Genomic DNA, 13,411 nt, shown 5'->3' with positions numbered 1-13,411 from the left:
ATAATAATATCTATATCTAGATGTATAATAATATCTATATGTAAGATGACCTACAAAACGGAGGAAGCATCTCTTGAGTTTTGAACGTGACCAATCACACTGGGAAACAATTGCATTCAAGTTTTGAAAGTTCGAAATCAGCCTGCAGGTATTTACTGACTTTTCGATGCTCCAGTATTACCAAGGTTGGGTAGAGAGAATTTTAGTAGCAAGAAGATTACACCATCATACGCATCGTCTACAAAAGTTAACTACGACATTTGATAAGTACTTGTGCAAACGTTGCGAAAAAGAAAAAAAGAAGAGAAGGCTTATCGTTGAAGAGCCGCTCAGATACAGGCATTCGACAAAGAGAAACATATGCATTTGATTTCAGTAAAATGTCAGTAAATTAAATGCAGGCTTTACAGAGATTTAAACATCACCCTGAACCTTACTTGTACACTGACTGATGAAACCCAAGGAAAAAGGATAATCTACAGCTGTCCTTGCTTCCCATCATCTATCATCCTAAACCCTTTCCTTTCTGCTAATTGCTTTGCTTCTTCCACAGTATTTTGCACTTCTTTATCCTGCTGCTTCCAGAGGGGAAAATAAACCATACAAATATACAGATTGATTCTCAAGGACAAGCAAAATCTCTTCTTCTGACTTCTTATTTATTTCCAGAGGCTCTCCTTTATTTACATCAAAGGCTTTGGGAGCCTTTTTAACTTCTCCGGTTGTACTCGCTCAACACGACTGACTACTGGGGTAATGGTAAAAAGCTAGGCCTCGCTATCTGTCTGTCTGTCTGTCTGTACAGGTGTTATTCTGTCAACTAACCATTGCCATTTCAGCAAGATGATGGGACACCAACGCGCCGTTCTGAAGGATGATAAAAACACAAGCAAAATGAGAACACTTCAGTAACCGACCAGGAAAGATCTGACAAAAAGGATGGTCATTTTAATAGTAGTAAAGATATAGCTTTTGGTTTTGGGGGCCTATTTACCTCCTGCAGCAATGAGCTTCTCAACACGAGCAACAATATGCTTCCCATAGGTGTATCTTTTCAGTGCATTCAAGTGTACCTTGATACGGGAAAGAATCAATTCACGGTTCTGGTCATCACAGATTTCTAGAACCTTCTGCACCACATAGTTTCCAAACTGGTCTTTCATCATTGCCTGGTCACATGACAAGTGCTGTGAGAATGCATGAAATTCAACCCTGCAGCAGCAGACCATGGTACTGCTGCAGAATTTAAGTTACCCAGAACAAAGAAAATAAAAAAATTGTCTTCTGCTACTTATATGTTATCACAATTCAGCATCTAAATCGTATCAAGAGTTAAAAAAAATATCGCCAAACATTGTGCTACAGTTCTCTTCTACCTTTCCTATACCCAAAAGTGTTTTGCACTAAAGAACTAGCAAGTTCAAACTGATTGTTGAAAGCAAACAAACCTGTAATGGCACATTTTCATCAGTTGTGCCAAGCATTTCATTGATCAGAATCTGGCGTTGCTCAGGATTACCAAAAGTAAGACACTTCTCAACGACATTGGAAGCAAACTTCTGCTGGCTCATCCTCACTATTTGCCCAGCGAGTTGTGTAATTATAGTAGAACGCTCTTCTGGTTTCCCATGCTGCAGAACATGCTGCAAAACAGGGAATGGGTTTATATAATGGTATTTCTGAAAATGCGATGAATAAAAATTAATGCATATAAGGCAATGGCCGGTCAACACAGAACATCATAACACAAAATATGACAATTTAAATAAAACGAAAACTATTGAAGTCAAATATCATACATTAAACAACAATAAAGCCTTTTCTAAATATCATATTTTGGGATGATAAGTTGAGCCTCAACACCATGCCAGATAACTTGGCTCATGGTAATGAAGCAAAAGTAGAGACAGAATCACAGAACAGTAGGGTTATTGGTCACAATGATAGATAAGTCCTAAAAACCGCTTGCTGTGAGATAGTATATAGGCACAAGAGATATAGCTACAATGGATAATAGATTGACAGAAGAATGATTTGGTATAGTGCATCAATTTTAATAGGTACAGGTGAAATTAAAGTCATAACTCAGTACATCAGAAAAGAACCAGGAAACATTACCTGGATTACATAATTGCCATACTGGTCCTCTGTTAAAGTAACCACAGATTGCATTATCTCTTCCATCATGCCACTTTGTGTGCTTTCATCATTACAGTGCTCCAAGACCCTCTGGTGATATCCAAGAATACATTTAGCAAAATATTCTTAAAGAAGATGGTAAAACCAGAGGAAGGTCGATGTAACCTGAATAACACGGCAACCATAGGGATGCATGGAAAGTTCCACCACATGTCCATAAAAGGCTGAAATAATAAAGCGTATCCTCTCCTGAGGGATGCATTCTATACATTTTTGTATAACATGGTTGCCATTCTGATCACGAACACATCTCATGATAGATCCATCAAGCTCCAAAGCCATTTGTGTTTGTTGTTCCACTTCAACAACTTCCAAAGCCTACAAAAATAGTACACTTCTAAGCATCCATGGAAATTACTTGGATCACTACATTAATGGGATTTACACTAATATGGAGGAAACAATGTGCTTGTAGCAATATACAAACCTTCTGAATCACCCGACAGCCATACATTTGAAGACTCAGCTGTAACACATAACCCTTGAGTAGGCTTGCCAGTTGCTTCGTTTGTGTTTCAGTTCCGTATTCAAAGAACTGCCAAGGTCAAGCAGTTACTAATTAAAAAATAAGATCTCAGTTTTAACGCGAAATTGCTAAAAAAATCAAATCAAATTTGTTCTGTTGAAAATGAGATTTGCTCACCTTCTGTATAACATAATTTCCGAAAACATCAGTCATCAAAGTACGTGCCTGGGGAAGGATCTCTGGAAAAATCAGGTTCTTCTCTTCAATAGAAGCGGTTTCAAGTTTCTGCTGTATAAAGCGACTCCCATACTGATCCGAACTGAAAGGCGAGAGAGATTAAGAGAGACAACCATATTAGCTTCATAAAAAACACAACAACTTGGATCTGTTAGAATTTCAAGGATATTACCTGAATTCGACCACATGGCCTACAATATCTAACAGCTCAAAAGATCTGGTTTTGTTGGTTTTGAACTCCTCCAGCAGGGAGGACCCATAACCATTATCCATCAGACCATTTTCCGAATTCCATGATCCCATGGATCCTCCAGCAGTGTTCCTCACCACAGATGGAATTCGAGTTAGTCGCTCTCCTTGCCTGACATGGCCTTGAGGAGATGAGATATACGGACTAGATGGAGGACTTGTTAGATAAGTCCTTCCCATGCCAAATGCAGGATCATTGCCATAAATATTTGGATTAAGAGCACCAGACTTGGCCAGGTATTGCATTCCATACTGTAGCTTTTGCTGGGCAAATAATGACCCAAGGTAAGCTTTTTGGTATCCAGGACTATCCAGGTGTCCTGTACTAGTAAAACCTCTCCCCTGGAAAGGACCCATGCTTGCAGTTGCACCAAGGGGGGAATCAGGATTTGCCTGCAAGTATTGTGCATACATTGTCTCTGATGGTTGGCCCTGAAAATTGGATCCGTTTGAAAGAACATGGCCATAGTCCCCATCTGGACATGAAAACACAATTCAAAAGGTGAGAGAATGACAGAGAGATAGACCGACAGACAGACAGACATGCATAGAGGAAGAGAAATGGGGAAGGATATTAAGGGTACCAGGATTCAGTTGATTGTTTAGCATGGATGAAGTAAAACCGCCTGCATGAGTCTTCATATGCCGTCCAGATAAATCAATGCCAGGGCTATCACCATTCAGGTTCTGGTAGTGAGAAATTGATCCAGCTGAGCTCATCAAAGGTCCTTTCTTGTTAGCATTACCATGTGGTGATTGCATGGGGAACTTGCTATTGCTATGAGACGCCAGCTTACTAACATGCAAATTACTGAAGTTACTCCCCCCATTTGGGAAAACTGCATATTCAGGGGCATTAAGCGAGTCTTCATCAGTATTTTGAGTTAAGCTTTGCTGTGAAAATTGCCTATGTTCCTTTGGTACATTAAACAGCATGTCTGTCTGATCACCAAAGTTATGGTAAACATGATTCTGAACTTCAGTTTCCATATTCGACATCTTATTTCCAGATAGGCTTAAGCTAGACAGGGTTGCCGCAATGTCAGCACCATCATGATTAAGTGAAGCAACTGCTGTAGCTTCAACCTTTTTATCAGAACTCCCCATACGAACTCCAACTGGGGGAAGGCAAGGGCTTGGAGTTCTTCGGATCAGCTGGGGGTCAGGGGTGGTGCTTCTTGAGACAGAGGAGCCTACTGCAGAAGCAAAGGTATGAGACATTGAAGAACCAAGACTTTGAACCCTGACCAGACTGGGTGAAGTGGATCCAGATCGAAGGCCATTCATGGATTCTGATCTGTTCTGCAGTTGTGGTTTGGGTGAATCAGATGACCTGATTGGATTTGGGCTCTCAAGAGCGTTGCGGCTATTAGAACGTGAAAGATGACCAGGTGTAGCAGGGCGGGTAATATTTTCCTGCCATTGAAACAATTGCAGATGAGATTTTTTTTTAAAAAAAAACAATGCCAGACACAGTAATAAATATAGTGGTGATGCATTACAGCAGCCTATCAGTATCTGTGCACAAAGTTTCATATGATAATATCAGGCACAAAAAATCACAATCAACCTGGCATCCATCAAGTTCAACTACAGTAAATGTAACTCTGGTGGATTTTATTGTTACTAGAGGTATGATTTGCAGGCAATATGAATAATCCGCTAATTTCATACATGCATCCCACCAACAATCAAAAGAGAGATAGTCAGTGGACAAAATAAAATGTTTGCTTATACTGAAGATGGGTAATTCCATTCGATAAGAATGTTTGCTACTACTGAAGATGTAAGTACAGCAACAAAATAAAATAAAAAACAATGGTGAAATATATTCCGAACCTGCAATGCATCAGCAAAGCTCTTGCGCCGAGACCCAAGGCCATTGACATCTGACAAGCCGATGAGTCCATCGGTGCCCCTACCAAGCCACTCCGATGACTGCTGTCGTGCAAGCCCATTCCTTTCACCTCTCCCCATTCTATCATTCAGCAGCACCTTCTCACCACCACTCTCATGTGCCCCTGGCTGCATAGAAAACAGTGAGTTTCCACCGCCGACCTCTGAGGGCCTCCTCCTTCTATCACCAATACCTCCAGACACAGCCTGGAACCGCTGTGCCGCACGCCAGTCCTCTTTAGACACCATTGGTGGCGGAAGCCTTGGGTTGAGGTGCTCATTAGAATAGTAGTATGACAGATATGCTGGGTGTGAACGTATCTCTTCCTCGGTGAGCATGTCAACACCAACACCACTACTGCTGCCGCCACCAAGGGTGTTGACATGAAGCGGTGGACCAGAGAAGAGCGCACCAATGGCAGTGCGAGAGCCCTCAACAGTGGGGGGAGCGCTGCCACTGCGGAATATGCTGAGGTCGTCGGGAGATGACATATGGTTCTGGTCCATCAGAACTGCCTGCAAGTCACGCTCGAGGTCTTCGAAGGTGGGGCCAGCTGCTGCCGCTGGAGACAGAGCCATCACCGCAGCGCCTGCGTTTGTTGTGCCTTCTGTTTTCTTCTGCGAAAAGCCTAAACCAGCAAGCAGATGATGATCAGTATTGTTGCGCCCAAGCTTGCTTACAGTTGGGCGGTAATCTGAGCTAGAATTCAATTGCAAGTACGATCCTTTGCGTCTGTCTTTTAAGAGAAGACCGGATTGTGGAACATAAGAAATCACTTCATCAGTTAGGTTTTTGCGGCAAAATTCTATCAAAAAAACCCAGACAAGTCCCACCTTTAAGGGAAGTAGGAAGCTGGCGCATCAAGTTGCCTCAGAAGGAAGAAACAGACACTAGAAGTGACTGAAAACCTAATTTTTCTCCCCCGATGAAAACTTGATGGGAAAATATCCTAATCCGCGGGACGAAAACAATCAAACATTCCCTAGCCCAACTAAGACAGATAAACAAAACCAAAAACGAAGATAAAACATGAGCATCCCACTGTCCTACCCGGGCAATCAATCGATCGTGAACCTACGCGAAGCCGATCAGATTCCCACCTCTAAAACGGCCGCAGCCGCAGCAGCATCAAGCAGGCAGGCAGTCGAGCCCTCCAATCCACTACGGAGTCGAAAGCGCCGGCGGCCGCCGTCTCATCCAACGGGCCACCGCCTCGCGCCCCCGCGAAAGAGGGTGGCGGCTGCTGGATTCAGGAGATGGATTCCGGCGCGGATTGCCCTGGCGAGAGGATTTATTTAGGGTTTGGGGATTGGGGAATTTCTGGAGGCGGCTGCTGCGCTGCGGCCGGAGGAGGGACGAGACGAATGGGAAAGGAAGGGAGCGGAGGCGGAAACAGAAAGCGACGTCTGGCCTTTTCTTCCTCGAGACCGGTAGGCCACCTCTCGGGCCCTCCGCGGCCGTCCGATCGAGAGCCCGCGCGAATCTCACAGCGCCGTATAATACGCAGCCGGACGGGTATTTTTGCCATAAAGGCAGCTGAGATATGACGTGGCACGGTGGCAGTACAAATCTTGATCAGGCGAGAAATTGGTGGAATCATAACAAACCACGCCGTATCTATCCGTCAGTTTGTTTGATTTCAAACAGATTTTGTTTCTCTCTCATCCTCATGTGTTGCTTGCTTTCAAAAGTGAAGGCAGAACGATAGTGTTACAGATGGAAAGTTGTTGCGTTCATCATTTCTTCTCTCGGCCTGTGGCTGACAAGTGGGCCCACCAAATCCGTATCCTCCGATTGTCGGACAAGTCAAACCAGGATGATATCTGCTATCAGGAATTCAGGATGAGCTTGACGATGAAGGGACGAAAGTGGCTGCCTGCCTATTAGCATTGTTGTTAAAATAAAACAAATCTGCTAGACACAAGAAAGTGGCGAGGTTGCGATCATGCTAAGAAAACATGGCGCAAGAAAGGCATTGGGTATTGTTTGTGGTTGAGAAGAAAGTATATCCCCATCTTCTGGTAGCTATTAAAAATAGCAGTATGCAGGAGCAAATCAAGCAAACAGGGGAACCTGCCGCCACTTCCCAATTGAATAACCTCATCACACAGTGTCTTTTGATAATTCAAAAGCAACACACTACATATTTTTGGAAAGCCTGGAAAACATAGCAGTCAGTATGACATGTTTGTATCCAAGCCAGTCACTCACAATTGATTAATAGTTTAGAGTAGACAGCAGGAACTGGAACCACACCACTTCACCATGTGTTCTGAGAAGTCCTTGACTCAATAGTACTATCATCCAATGGCTAATATCAAGGCCAACCAGTACATAGGCAATAAGTCTTTCCGTATTGAATTATTGTTGATACAGCAAGTTCCAGTTAATACCCACACATGGATACATCAAGGACATCACAGGAATATGAGGCCACTACTGGTACCTGAATTCCACCATTCCTTTGATTCCAACACCAGAGAGTGCTGCCCTGAGTGTTTATGCATGACGAATCGATGTTTCGTGTCGCCTCTGACCGTGGGATCCTAATATGGCTCAATCTACGAGCAAGTGGTAATACTGAATTATCTTCATTTCCATACAATTGTTGCACGAAAAGACATGCTGGATCATTCCTCCCGCTCGATCATTCTCCGGACGTCATCAATTACCAGCCAAGATTTGTGCCCGCCGATCACCTCGGCCTGTTTCTGGGAGTCACTCCACAGCTGCATAGGACAAAGAACCGTCCTCAGGATAGACAACAGCAAGATGGAAACCAAGAAGAAGGAAACAAGCCCGAGTTGTACCTGTATAGAAGGCATCTTCTGCTCGAGCCGCGGTACAGATCACACAAGTTGGACAAAAGAAGGCATTAGCATGTGTACTAATTTAACAGATATACTAGGCATCCAATTTGTCAGTTGTGTATATATGTAAGTGCTGCAGACAAGGTAACACTGTGGCCAAATGCATCATGGGAGGATATTTGATATTGTACTCTAATACCAAAGCTAAAGGATAAGCATAGGAAACATTTAGATGCAAGTTGCACGAAGCCGGCAACTGACAACAAAGTTTCCAGGGCCCAATAAAGGAGAGGTGTCCAGTTTCCACCACAATAAGAAAGAAGCACAAGAAAAGGATTCTAGAAGCTTCTTGAAAATAACAAAAGATATAAAAAAAATGGCTTTGATTTTACATAATTGGGCACAAATATGTTTTCAGATATGTTTATCAAGACTGCAAGGGTAGACTTACTGTTACTCCAGCACGGTTCACAAGCTTTTGTGGAACAGCATTGACATCGACACAGTAGAACCGGACTCTGCATATTAAATTCCAACAGTGATCATCTATTTGTCCAAAACACCAGCAGTGTAGTTCATTATCAATCTAGGGAAAAACCTCTCTAACCTTGGATAGTATTCTGCAGCCAACTTCTCAAGCTTAGGCTTCAAATATATACATTTTCTGCACCAACTCGCCATCCTACATTTCGCAAATACTAGTATGAATTTGGTTATGACCTGACAGATGCCAGGGGAAAGTTTCAACAGACGCAACTATAGACACTACTCAAAATACAGTTTGATACTGGTAGCATATTTATCATACGATGTAGGTTTTATTGCATAAACAACCTATGGTTGAAATAGATCGAGGAAATGATAAGTTGCACCCTTTTTTCCATAAAATGCCTCTAGTGGAAGTGATTTCCTTCAATCACACATGAGTTAAATAGACAAAAAAAAATTGAACAATGGCACTGTTATCCATACGGTAAGGACTACTAAGGAGAACACAGTTACACAGGTAAGCAACCTGTTGATCACTGAACCGTTCAGCAGAACCAGGAGAGTATAATCTAACCATTGGCTGCAACCCATGCACACAATAGAAACAAAATGAACTTTAGTTCAGGTTTTAGTTCTCTGCTCAGCCATAAATAGCAGTTCTACTGTCAATATAGACACATGTAACTGAAACTCCGGAAAAGACAAAAGGTAGATTCACGAATAGGCTGCTGGCATTGATCATATAATGCAGTATGCTGATGCAAATAAGGTCCAACCAGAATGACATCAAACCAGGTTAAATACATGAATTTCCCGGCTAGCAAGTGCCTGAATATACGAACAAATGGACAAGCGGTCCCTTTTCCTTTCACACAAGTCGCTCAATTTGCACTCCAACAATGACCGCCTGATCCAACAAACAAAACCTGCTAACCCCGCAATCACACCAACGATCGCTTAATCGGAGAAATTACAAACCCATGTCACTGCAGCCGCGGCGTATAGACAATCCAATCCAGGAAAGTGGGGTTACCAGAGCAGGACGATGGGGAGGTCGAGCTGCTGCGCCTCCGCGAGGGCCCGGTCAAGCTGCTGCTCGCCGGCGATGGGCTCCAGCTCCACCCACGCCGGCCCCTCCCCCTCCCCCACGACCCTCTCCTTGGCCGCGGCTGCCGCCGGAGCCGCGTGGCGAGGCCCTGGAGGCAGCGAGATCGCGGCCCACCGGGCACCGGGACGGAAGCCAAGACGAGGTGGGGTCGAACGGGTCTCAACTCGACCGTGGTACATCACCGCTTCACCGGCGGCGACGGCGGCGGCTGCGTGGGCTGGGGCGGTGGCCATTGCCGGCGTGGGAGCAAGAAACGTCTGTAGGCTTCGTTTCGTTTTGACCTGTTTGCTATTGTATGAAGAAGCTGCAGTTGCTTTCTTTCGTTCGCCGACTCGTGCCACTGCATGTGGGGCCAATATTACCAGAAAGAACAGAAACTTGCACATATCGTATGCCACAAAAATTGGGATAAACTGCTGCACATATTCAATTAACTTCACAATCCAATGTTTCAGTACACTATTGTTCAAGCTCAAAACAACTCACTATGTTCGTATGCCATACAAATTTGGGAAAAAATTGCAACACTCTCTAAATAACTTCACAATATAATGTTACAGTGTTTCAGTACATTTGAGCAAACTCAAATATCTCTACACATTACACAATAAAATTAAACAGATACATTTAGATTAGGATGGGGGAGGAAACTTTACATGCTGTTACAAGATTGAGGGGAGATCTGAAGATTTCTACATTTTCCCTGGCTGGCAACAAAGCCAATGGAACATAACTACGAACCATTTGGTAGCAAAATAAACTAACTTGCAAATCTACATGGCAGTATGAGGCGAGTGGCATCCCATCAGTTGTTTGTGATTTGGAACTCGGTACCATCCTTCAAATGCCCAGTTGCAGTAGGGCAAAGCCAGCAAAGAATGTTTGGACCCAGGATCTGTTACATATGGAATGGACCAACATTCAGTCAAATGGAGTCCCAAACAAAAACAGGGCAACTGATCTAGATGGCTAGATCTTTAACATCGAACTTGGAAAACTTAAATCCTGATCTTGTAAGGATTAGTTTTGGATGTAATGCACATTATTTTTATGTAAAGGTACCATTTGAATGTTCTTCCGCATGCCAAGATCGAATCGGTGGCGAAATTTCTGCCCACTCTTCTTTGCAAGCCACTTTGCTCTTACCGCCTCCCGGTACTGATGCAAAGGAGCTGAAAACAATTAAAAATGGTGCCACAAAACTATGCAGTGGATGGGAAGTCTGGAATTCCAAATAGTAGCTTACCTCTATGGTTGTCATGTTATGACACAAGAGGTAGATGTGCCAGCATAATAGAGAGCCTATTGTCAAGCTTAAGAAGAATAACAGGACTCCAGCCAAGATCTGCATTTTCATTATTCACTTTTAAACTAGATCATAGTATGGTACTTACACAAAAAGAAGTAAAAAATATACCACAAACCTAAATAGAGAATGTCTTCTACAAACCTAATGATTATTTTGCAAGATTGGAACGTTCCAGCTATTGTGCGACTTAAAAGATTACCGAAATCCTTTTTTTAATTTCTGCAGCTAATACTTATATCAATCTCAGTTGAGTTGCAATCCATGACAAATTACTGACAGCTCACAAGAATTTTACAAGAAAAGGGTTCATTTTGTCATGTGGTATACGTATACTTGTTAACAGTTGTTCATGATCATTTCCCTCAGATCCTGGCAAGTCAAAATATATCAAAGTGTGAAAGAGTAACTAACATGGTGTCTGCCATACCCTATACCCTAGTTGACCCTCTCATAGTGTAAACAAAAGTACAAGTACTAGGAGTTAAAAACTATTTAAATATGTACAGATCATATTAGTGTTGCTGCGTTGGCATACAAAATCAGAATGCTAACTGATCTTCAAGATAAAATAGGAACAGAACCTAATCTTTCTGACAATCAACCAAGCAAACCCTATATTGGTGAATAATGGTGCAAATGGGAAGAATAGTGGCATCACAGCCCCATAATTAGTGAGAGCTCCTAGTTCAGAACAAAGGTCAGGGCACTTACATAGACTATCTTCACATAAAGAATATGAAACTCATGCTCTTTCAGAAAGAGATCACACAGAAATATGACCTGCAAAAAATTTTGAGACAATTGTGAAAACTGCAGTCAGAGATGTGCCAATTTTGGTCTAGCGTAGTTACTTACAAATGAATATAAAGACCCGATAGTTGCATTTAGGACACAGATGATGAAGGCTTTGTAGTTTCCATATCCTACACAGTTGTTGATCCAGACACAATGATGATCCTGCCATCAACAACATTACCAGGCCTTTTAGTTGCAACAGCATATGGCAAGACTATAGCATCAATACTGACAAAGATAGTGCACACCTACCATTTTCAGAACACACCTTTTGCAGACCTTGCAATGGTGGGACCGATCAGGCTTGAACATGCAACACTTATCACAATACCTTGATTTCAACCCCTGTTGCAACCAAATAGATAGAGGGTAAGCGTGCAGTACCAAGGCAGTGCTGTAAAGGAGTACTAATCGAGCAAAGTGGCATGAAGAAATCAAGAAACGCATGTGATTATCTGTGCGTGGCTGCGTGCACAAGGATCTCATTTAGTTCATGGTGATTGGTTCACCTCTGAAAATGATCAAGCTTGTGATTGGCAGCTGATGTAATGAGACATGGATTCCAGCTAAACTCGTTTGGAAGGTGCATTTTGACGTCAATTTACGCTTCGAGATGTTTCAATTGAATAATCTCCGGTTCATCACATTTTTGTAGCAATAGACACACTGATAGCCCCTCAAGGTCGGCAAGAGAGGGAACTAAATCCAGGACAATGAAAGGAAAGCAAGGAGCATAAGCAAAGGCGAGAGGGAGATCTCGGTTGCCCGACCTGTCCCTGCGCGGCTTCGGCGTCGGGAGCGAAGGAGGCGGGAACGGAGCCCGGGTCGGCAGCCGCGGCGCACACGAAGGCGAAGAAGCACGCGGCGACGGCGAGCGAGACGGCGGCCGCGTGGGCGGCGCCGGCCGGCGTGCCGAGGCCGAGCCAGTGGTCCAGGAAGACGAAGAGCGTGGAGTAGTAGACGAGCGCCATGACGGCGACCGTCCCGACAACGGCCGGCGAGGCGACCGCCGTCGCAGCCGCCGCCGCGGGGCCGCCCCTCCTCCGCGCCATCTCTTCTCCGGTGCCGGTGCCGGTGCGCTCGCCGCTCGCTTTCTCGGGCCCCTTCCGATCGGTCTCTCGCTTTCGTCGCGAGGCCACCTGGGCTGTGGTGTTTTTTTTCTCTTGAGAGAGAGAGCTGGGCTGTAATGTTACGAACAAGTTAATGGGCTGCAGGCTTCTAAAACCTTTGGGCATTTCAACGGGCTGTTAGCGCGTTTGAGATCCGTGCGAAGCAATTCCACCCCTTGAATGTACCCATCTTCCTCGACCCTAACTTCTTCCTGGTTCACCGCCGCCCCTAACTCCCGCCGCCATCTCCATCGGGCCGCACGCCATTGCCGCACTTGCCGGCACCACCACGGTCGCGGCCGCCCGCGCCCGGTGGACCTCCCCGGCTGCTGCCCTGCCGGCACCGGACAAGAAGAAACATTGACATTTCTTTAAAAAAAATATTGACGTAGGTTTTGAAAAATGTTGAATATGTTTTTCAAGATGTTAAAATATGTATTCCAAAATGTTGAATGTATCTTTTATAAAATGTTGAATCAATTATTTTGCAAATGTTGATATGATTTTAAACAAATGTTGAATCTGATATATTAAAATGTTGAACCTGGTACACAATGATGAATCTTCTAATTTGGGTTTAATGGGCTTTAAAGCCATGTTACTTATCCAGCACATAGAAGCTATATAGGAGCCCCTGTTTGATGGGCCTTTTTCCTTGATGAATCAAGCAAGCTGATTAGGCTGAACGATTAGAGAAATTCTAAGAATCCAAACTAAACAATGCTAACACCATGGATAGTGCT

The 13,411-nt window shown here is 43.8% G+C and overlaps 3 protein-coding genes across 4 annotated transcripts; all 3 read right to left on the bottom strand.

The window, feature by feature from the left end:
* Positions 1-342: 342 nt before the first annotated feature.
* On the bottom strand, positions 343-6,439 carry LOC117841593 (pumilio homolog 1). 2 transcript variants are annotated; one of them, XM_034722015.2, is made up of 11 exons: positions 6,099-6,439; positions 4,991-5,676; positions 3,736-4,567; positions 3,075-3,627; positions 2,843-2,984; positions 2,627-2,734; positions 2,305-2,517; positions 2,119-2,229; positions 1,449-1,643; positions 995-1,169; positions 343-867 (listed from the first exon to the last, which is right to left on the bottom strand). In XM_034722015.2, exons 2-11 carry the CDS (start codon positions 5,624-5,626, stop codon positions 836-838), a joined length of 2,997 nt encoding a protein of 998 aa, XP_034577906.1. In that variant the 5' UTR covers positions 5,627-5,676; positions 6,099-6,439; the 3' UTR covers positions 343-835. The 2 variants fall into 2 exon arrangements, with proteins under 2 accessions (XP_034577906.1, XP_034577905.1); XM_034722014.2 differs by having other exon boundaries at positions 6,149-6,439.
* Positions 6,440-7,383: 944 nt separating this feature from the next.
* Positions 7,384-9,762, bottom strand: LOC117841591 (thioredoxin-like 3-2, chloroplastic). The gene is made up of 5 exons (XM_034722013.2): positions 9,381-9,762; positions 8,466-8,540; positions 8,310-8,376; positions 7,859-7,876; positions 7,384-7,777 (listed from the first exon to the last, which is right to left on the bottom strand). The coding sequence occupies exons 1-5, from the start codon at positions 9,686-9,688 to the stop codon at positions 7,679-7,681; spliced, it is 567 nt and encodes a 188-aa protein (XP_034577904.1). The 5' UTR covers positions 9,689-9,762; the 3' UTR covers positions 7,384-7,678.
* Positions 9,763-9,962: 200 nt separating this feature from the next.
* LOC117841590 (probable protein S-acyltransferase 15) lies at positions 9,963-12,708 on the bottom strand. Its single transcript, XM_034722012.2, has 7 exons — positions 12,330-12,708; positions 11,812-11,904; positions 11,620-11,721; positions 11,476-11,544; positions 10,702-10,800; positions 10,518-10,613; positions 9,963-10,350 (listed from the first exon to the last, which is right to left on the bottom strand). The coding sequence occupies exons 1-7, from the start codon at positions 12,609-12,611 to the stop codon at positions 10,261-10,263; spliced, it is 831 nt and encodes a 276-aa protein (XP_034577903.1). The 5' UTR covers positions 12,612-12,708; the 3' UTR covers positions 9,963-10,260.
* Positions 12,709-13,411: the final 703 nt, after the last annotated feature.

Source organism: Setaria viridis, chromosome 1 (assembly GCF_005286985.2).
Source record: "Setaria viridis chromosome 1, Setaria_viridis_v4.0, whole genome shotgun sequence".
NCBI classification, from domain to species: Eukaryota; Viridiplantae; Streptophyta; class Magnoliopsida; order Poales; family Poaceae; genus Setaria; species Setaria viridis.
The sequence above is the reverse complement of the archived record's forward strand: the minus strand, read 5'-3'. Positions and strand labels throughout refer to the sequence as shown.

What these genes read in the sequence shown, in the direction of transcription:
- LOC117841593 (XM_034722015.2), bottom strand. Translation starts at nt 5,626, where the DNA reads ATGGCTCTGTCTCCAGCGGCAGCAGCTGGCCCCACCTTCGAAGACCTC. An exon ending in GCTTTGCTGATGCATTGCAG is followed by an intron (nt 4,568 to 4,990) that starts GTTCGGAATATA and finishes TTTCAATGGCAG; the next exon opens with GAAAATATTACCCGCCCTGC. An exon ending in AAACAATCAACTGAATCCTG is followed by an intron (nt 3,628 to 3,735) that starts GTACCCTTAATA and finishes TTTCATGTCCAG; the next exon opens with ATGGGGACTATGGCCATGTT.
- LOC117841591 (XM_034722013.2), bottom strand. Translation starts at nt 9,688, where the DNA reads ATGGCCACCGCCCCAGCCCACGCAGCCGCCGCCGTCGCCGCCGGTGAA. An exon ending in CTCCCCATCGTCCTGCTCTG is followed by an intron (nt 8,541 to 9,380) that starts GTAACCCCACTT and finishes TGCGAAATGTAG; the next exon opens with GATGGCGAGTTGGTGCAGAA. An exon ending in GCTGCAGAATACTATCCAAG is followed by an intron (nt 8,377 to 8,465) that starts GTTAGAGAGGTT and finishes TTTAATATGCAG; the next exon opens with AGTCCGGTTCTACTGTGTCG.
- LOC117841590 (XM_034722012.2), bottom strand. Translation starts at nt 12,611, where the DNA reads ATGGCGCGGAGGAGGGGCGGCCCCGCGGCGGCGGCTGCGACGGCGGTC. An exon ending in AAAGGTGTGTTCTGAAAATG is followed by an intron (nt 11,722 to 11,811) that starts GTAGGTGTGCAC and finishes TGTTGATGGCAG; the next exon opens with GATCATCATTGTGTCTGGAT. An exon ending in ATAACATGACAACCATAGAG is followed by an intron (nt 10,614 to 10,701) that starts GTAAGCTACTAT and finishes CCTTTGCATCAG; the next exon opens with TACCGGGAGGCGGTAAGAGC.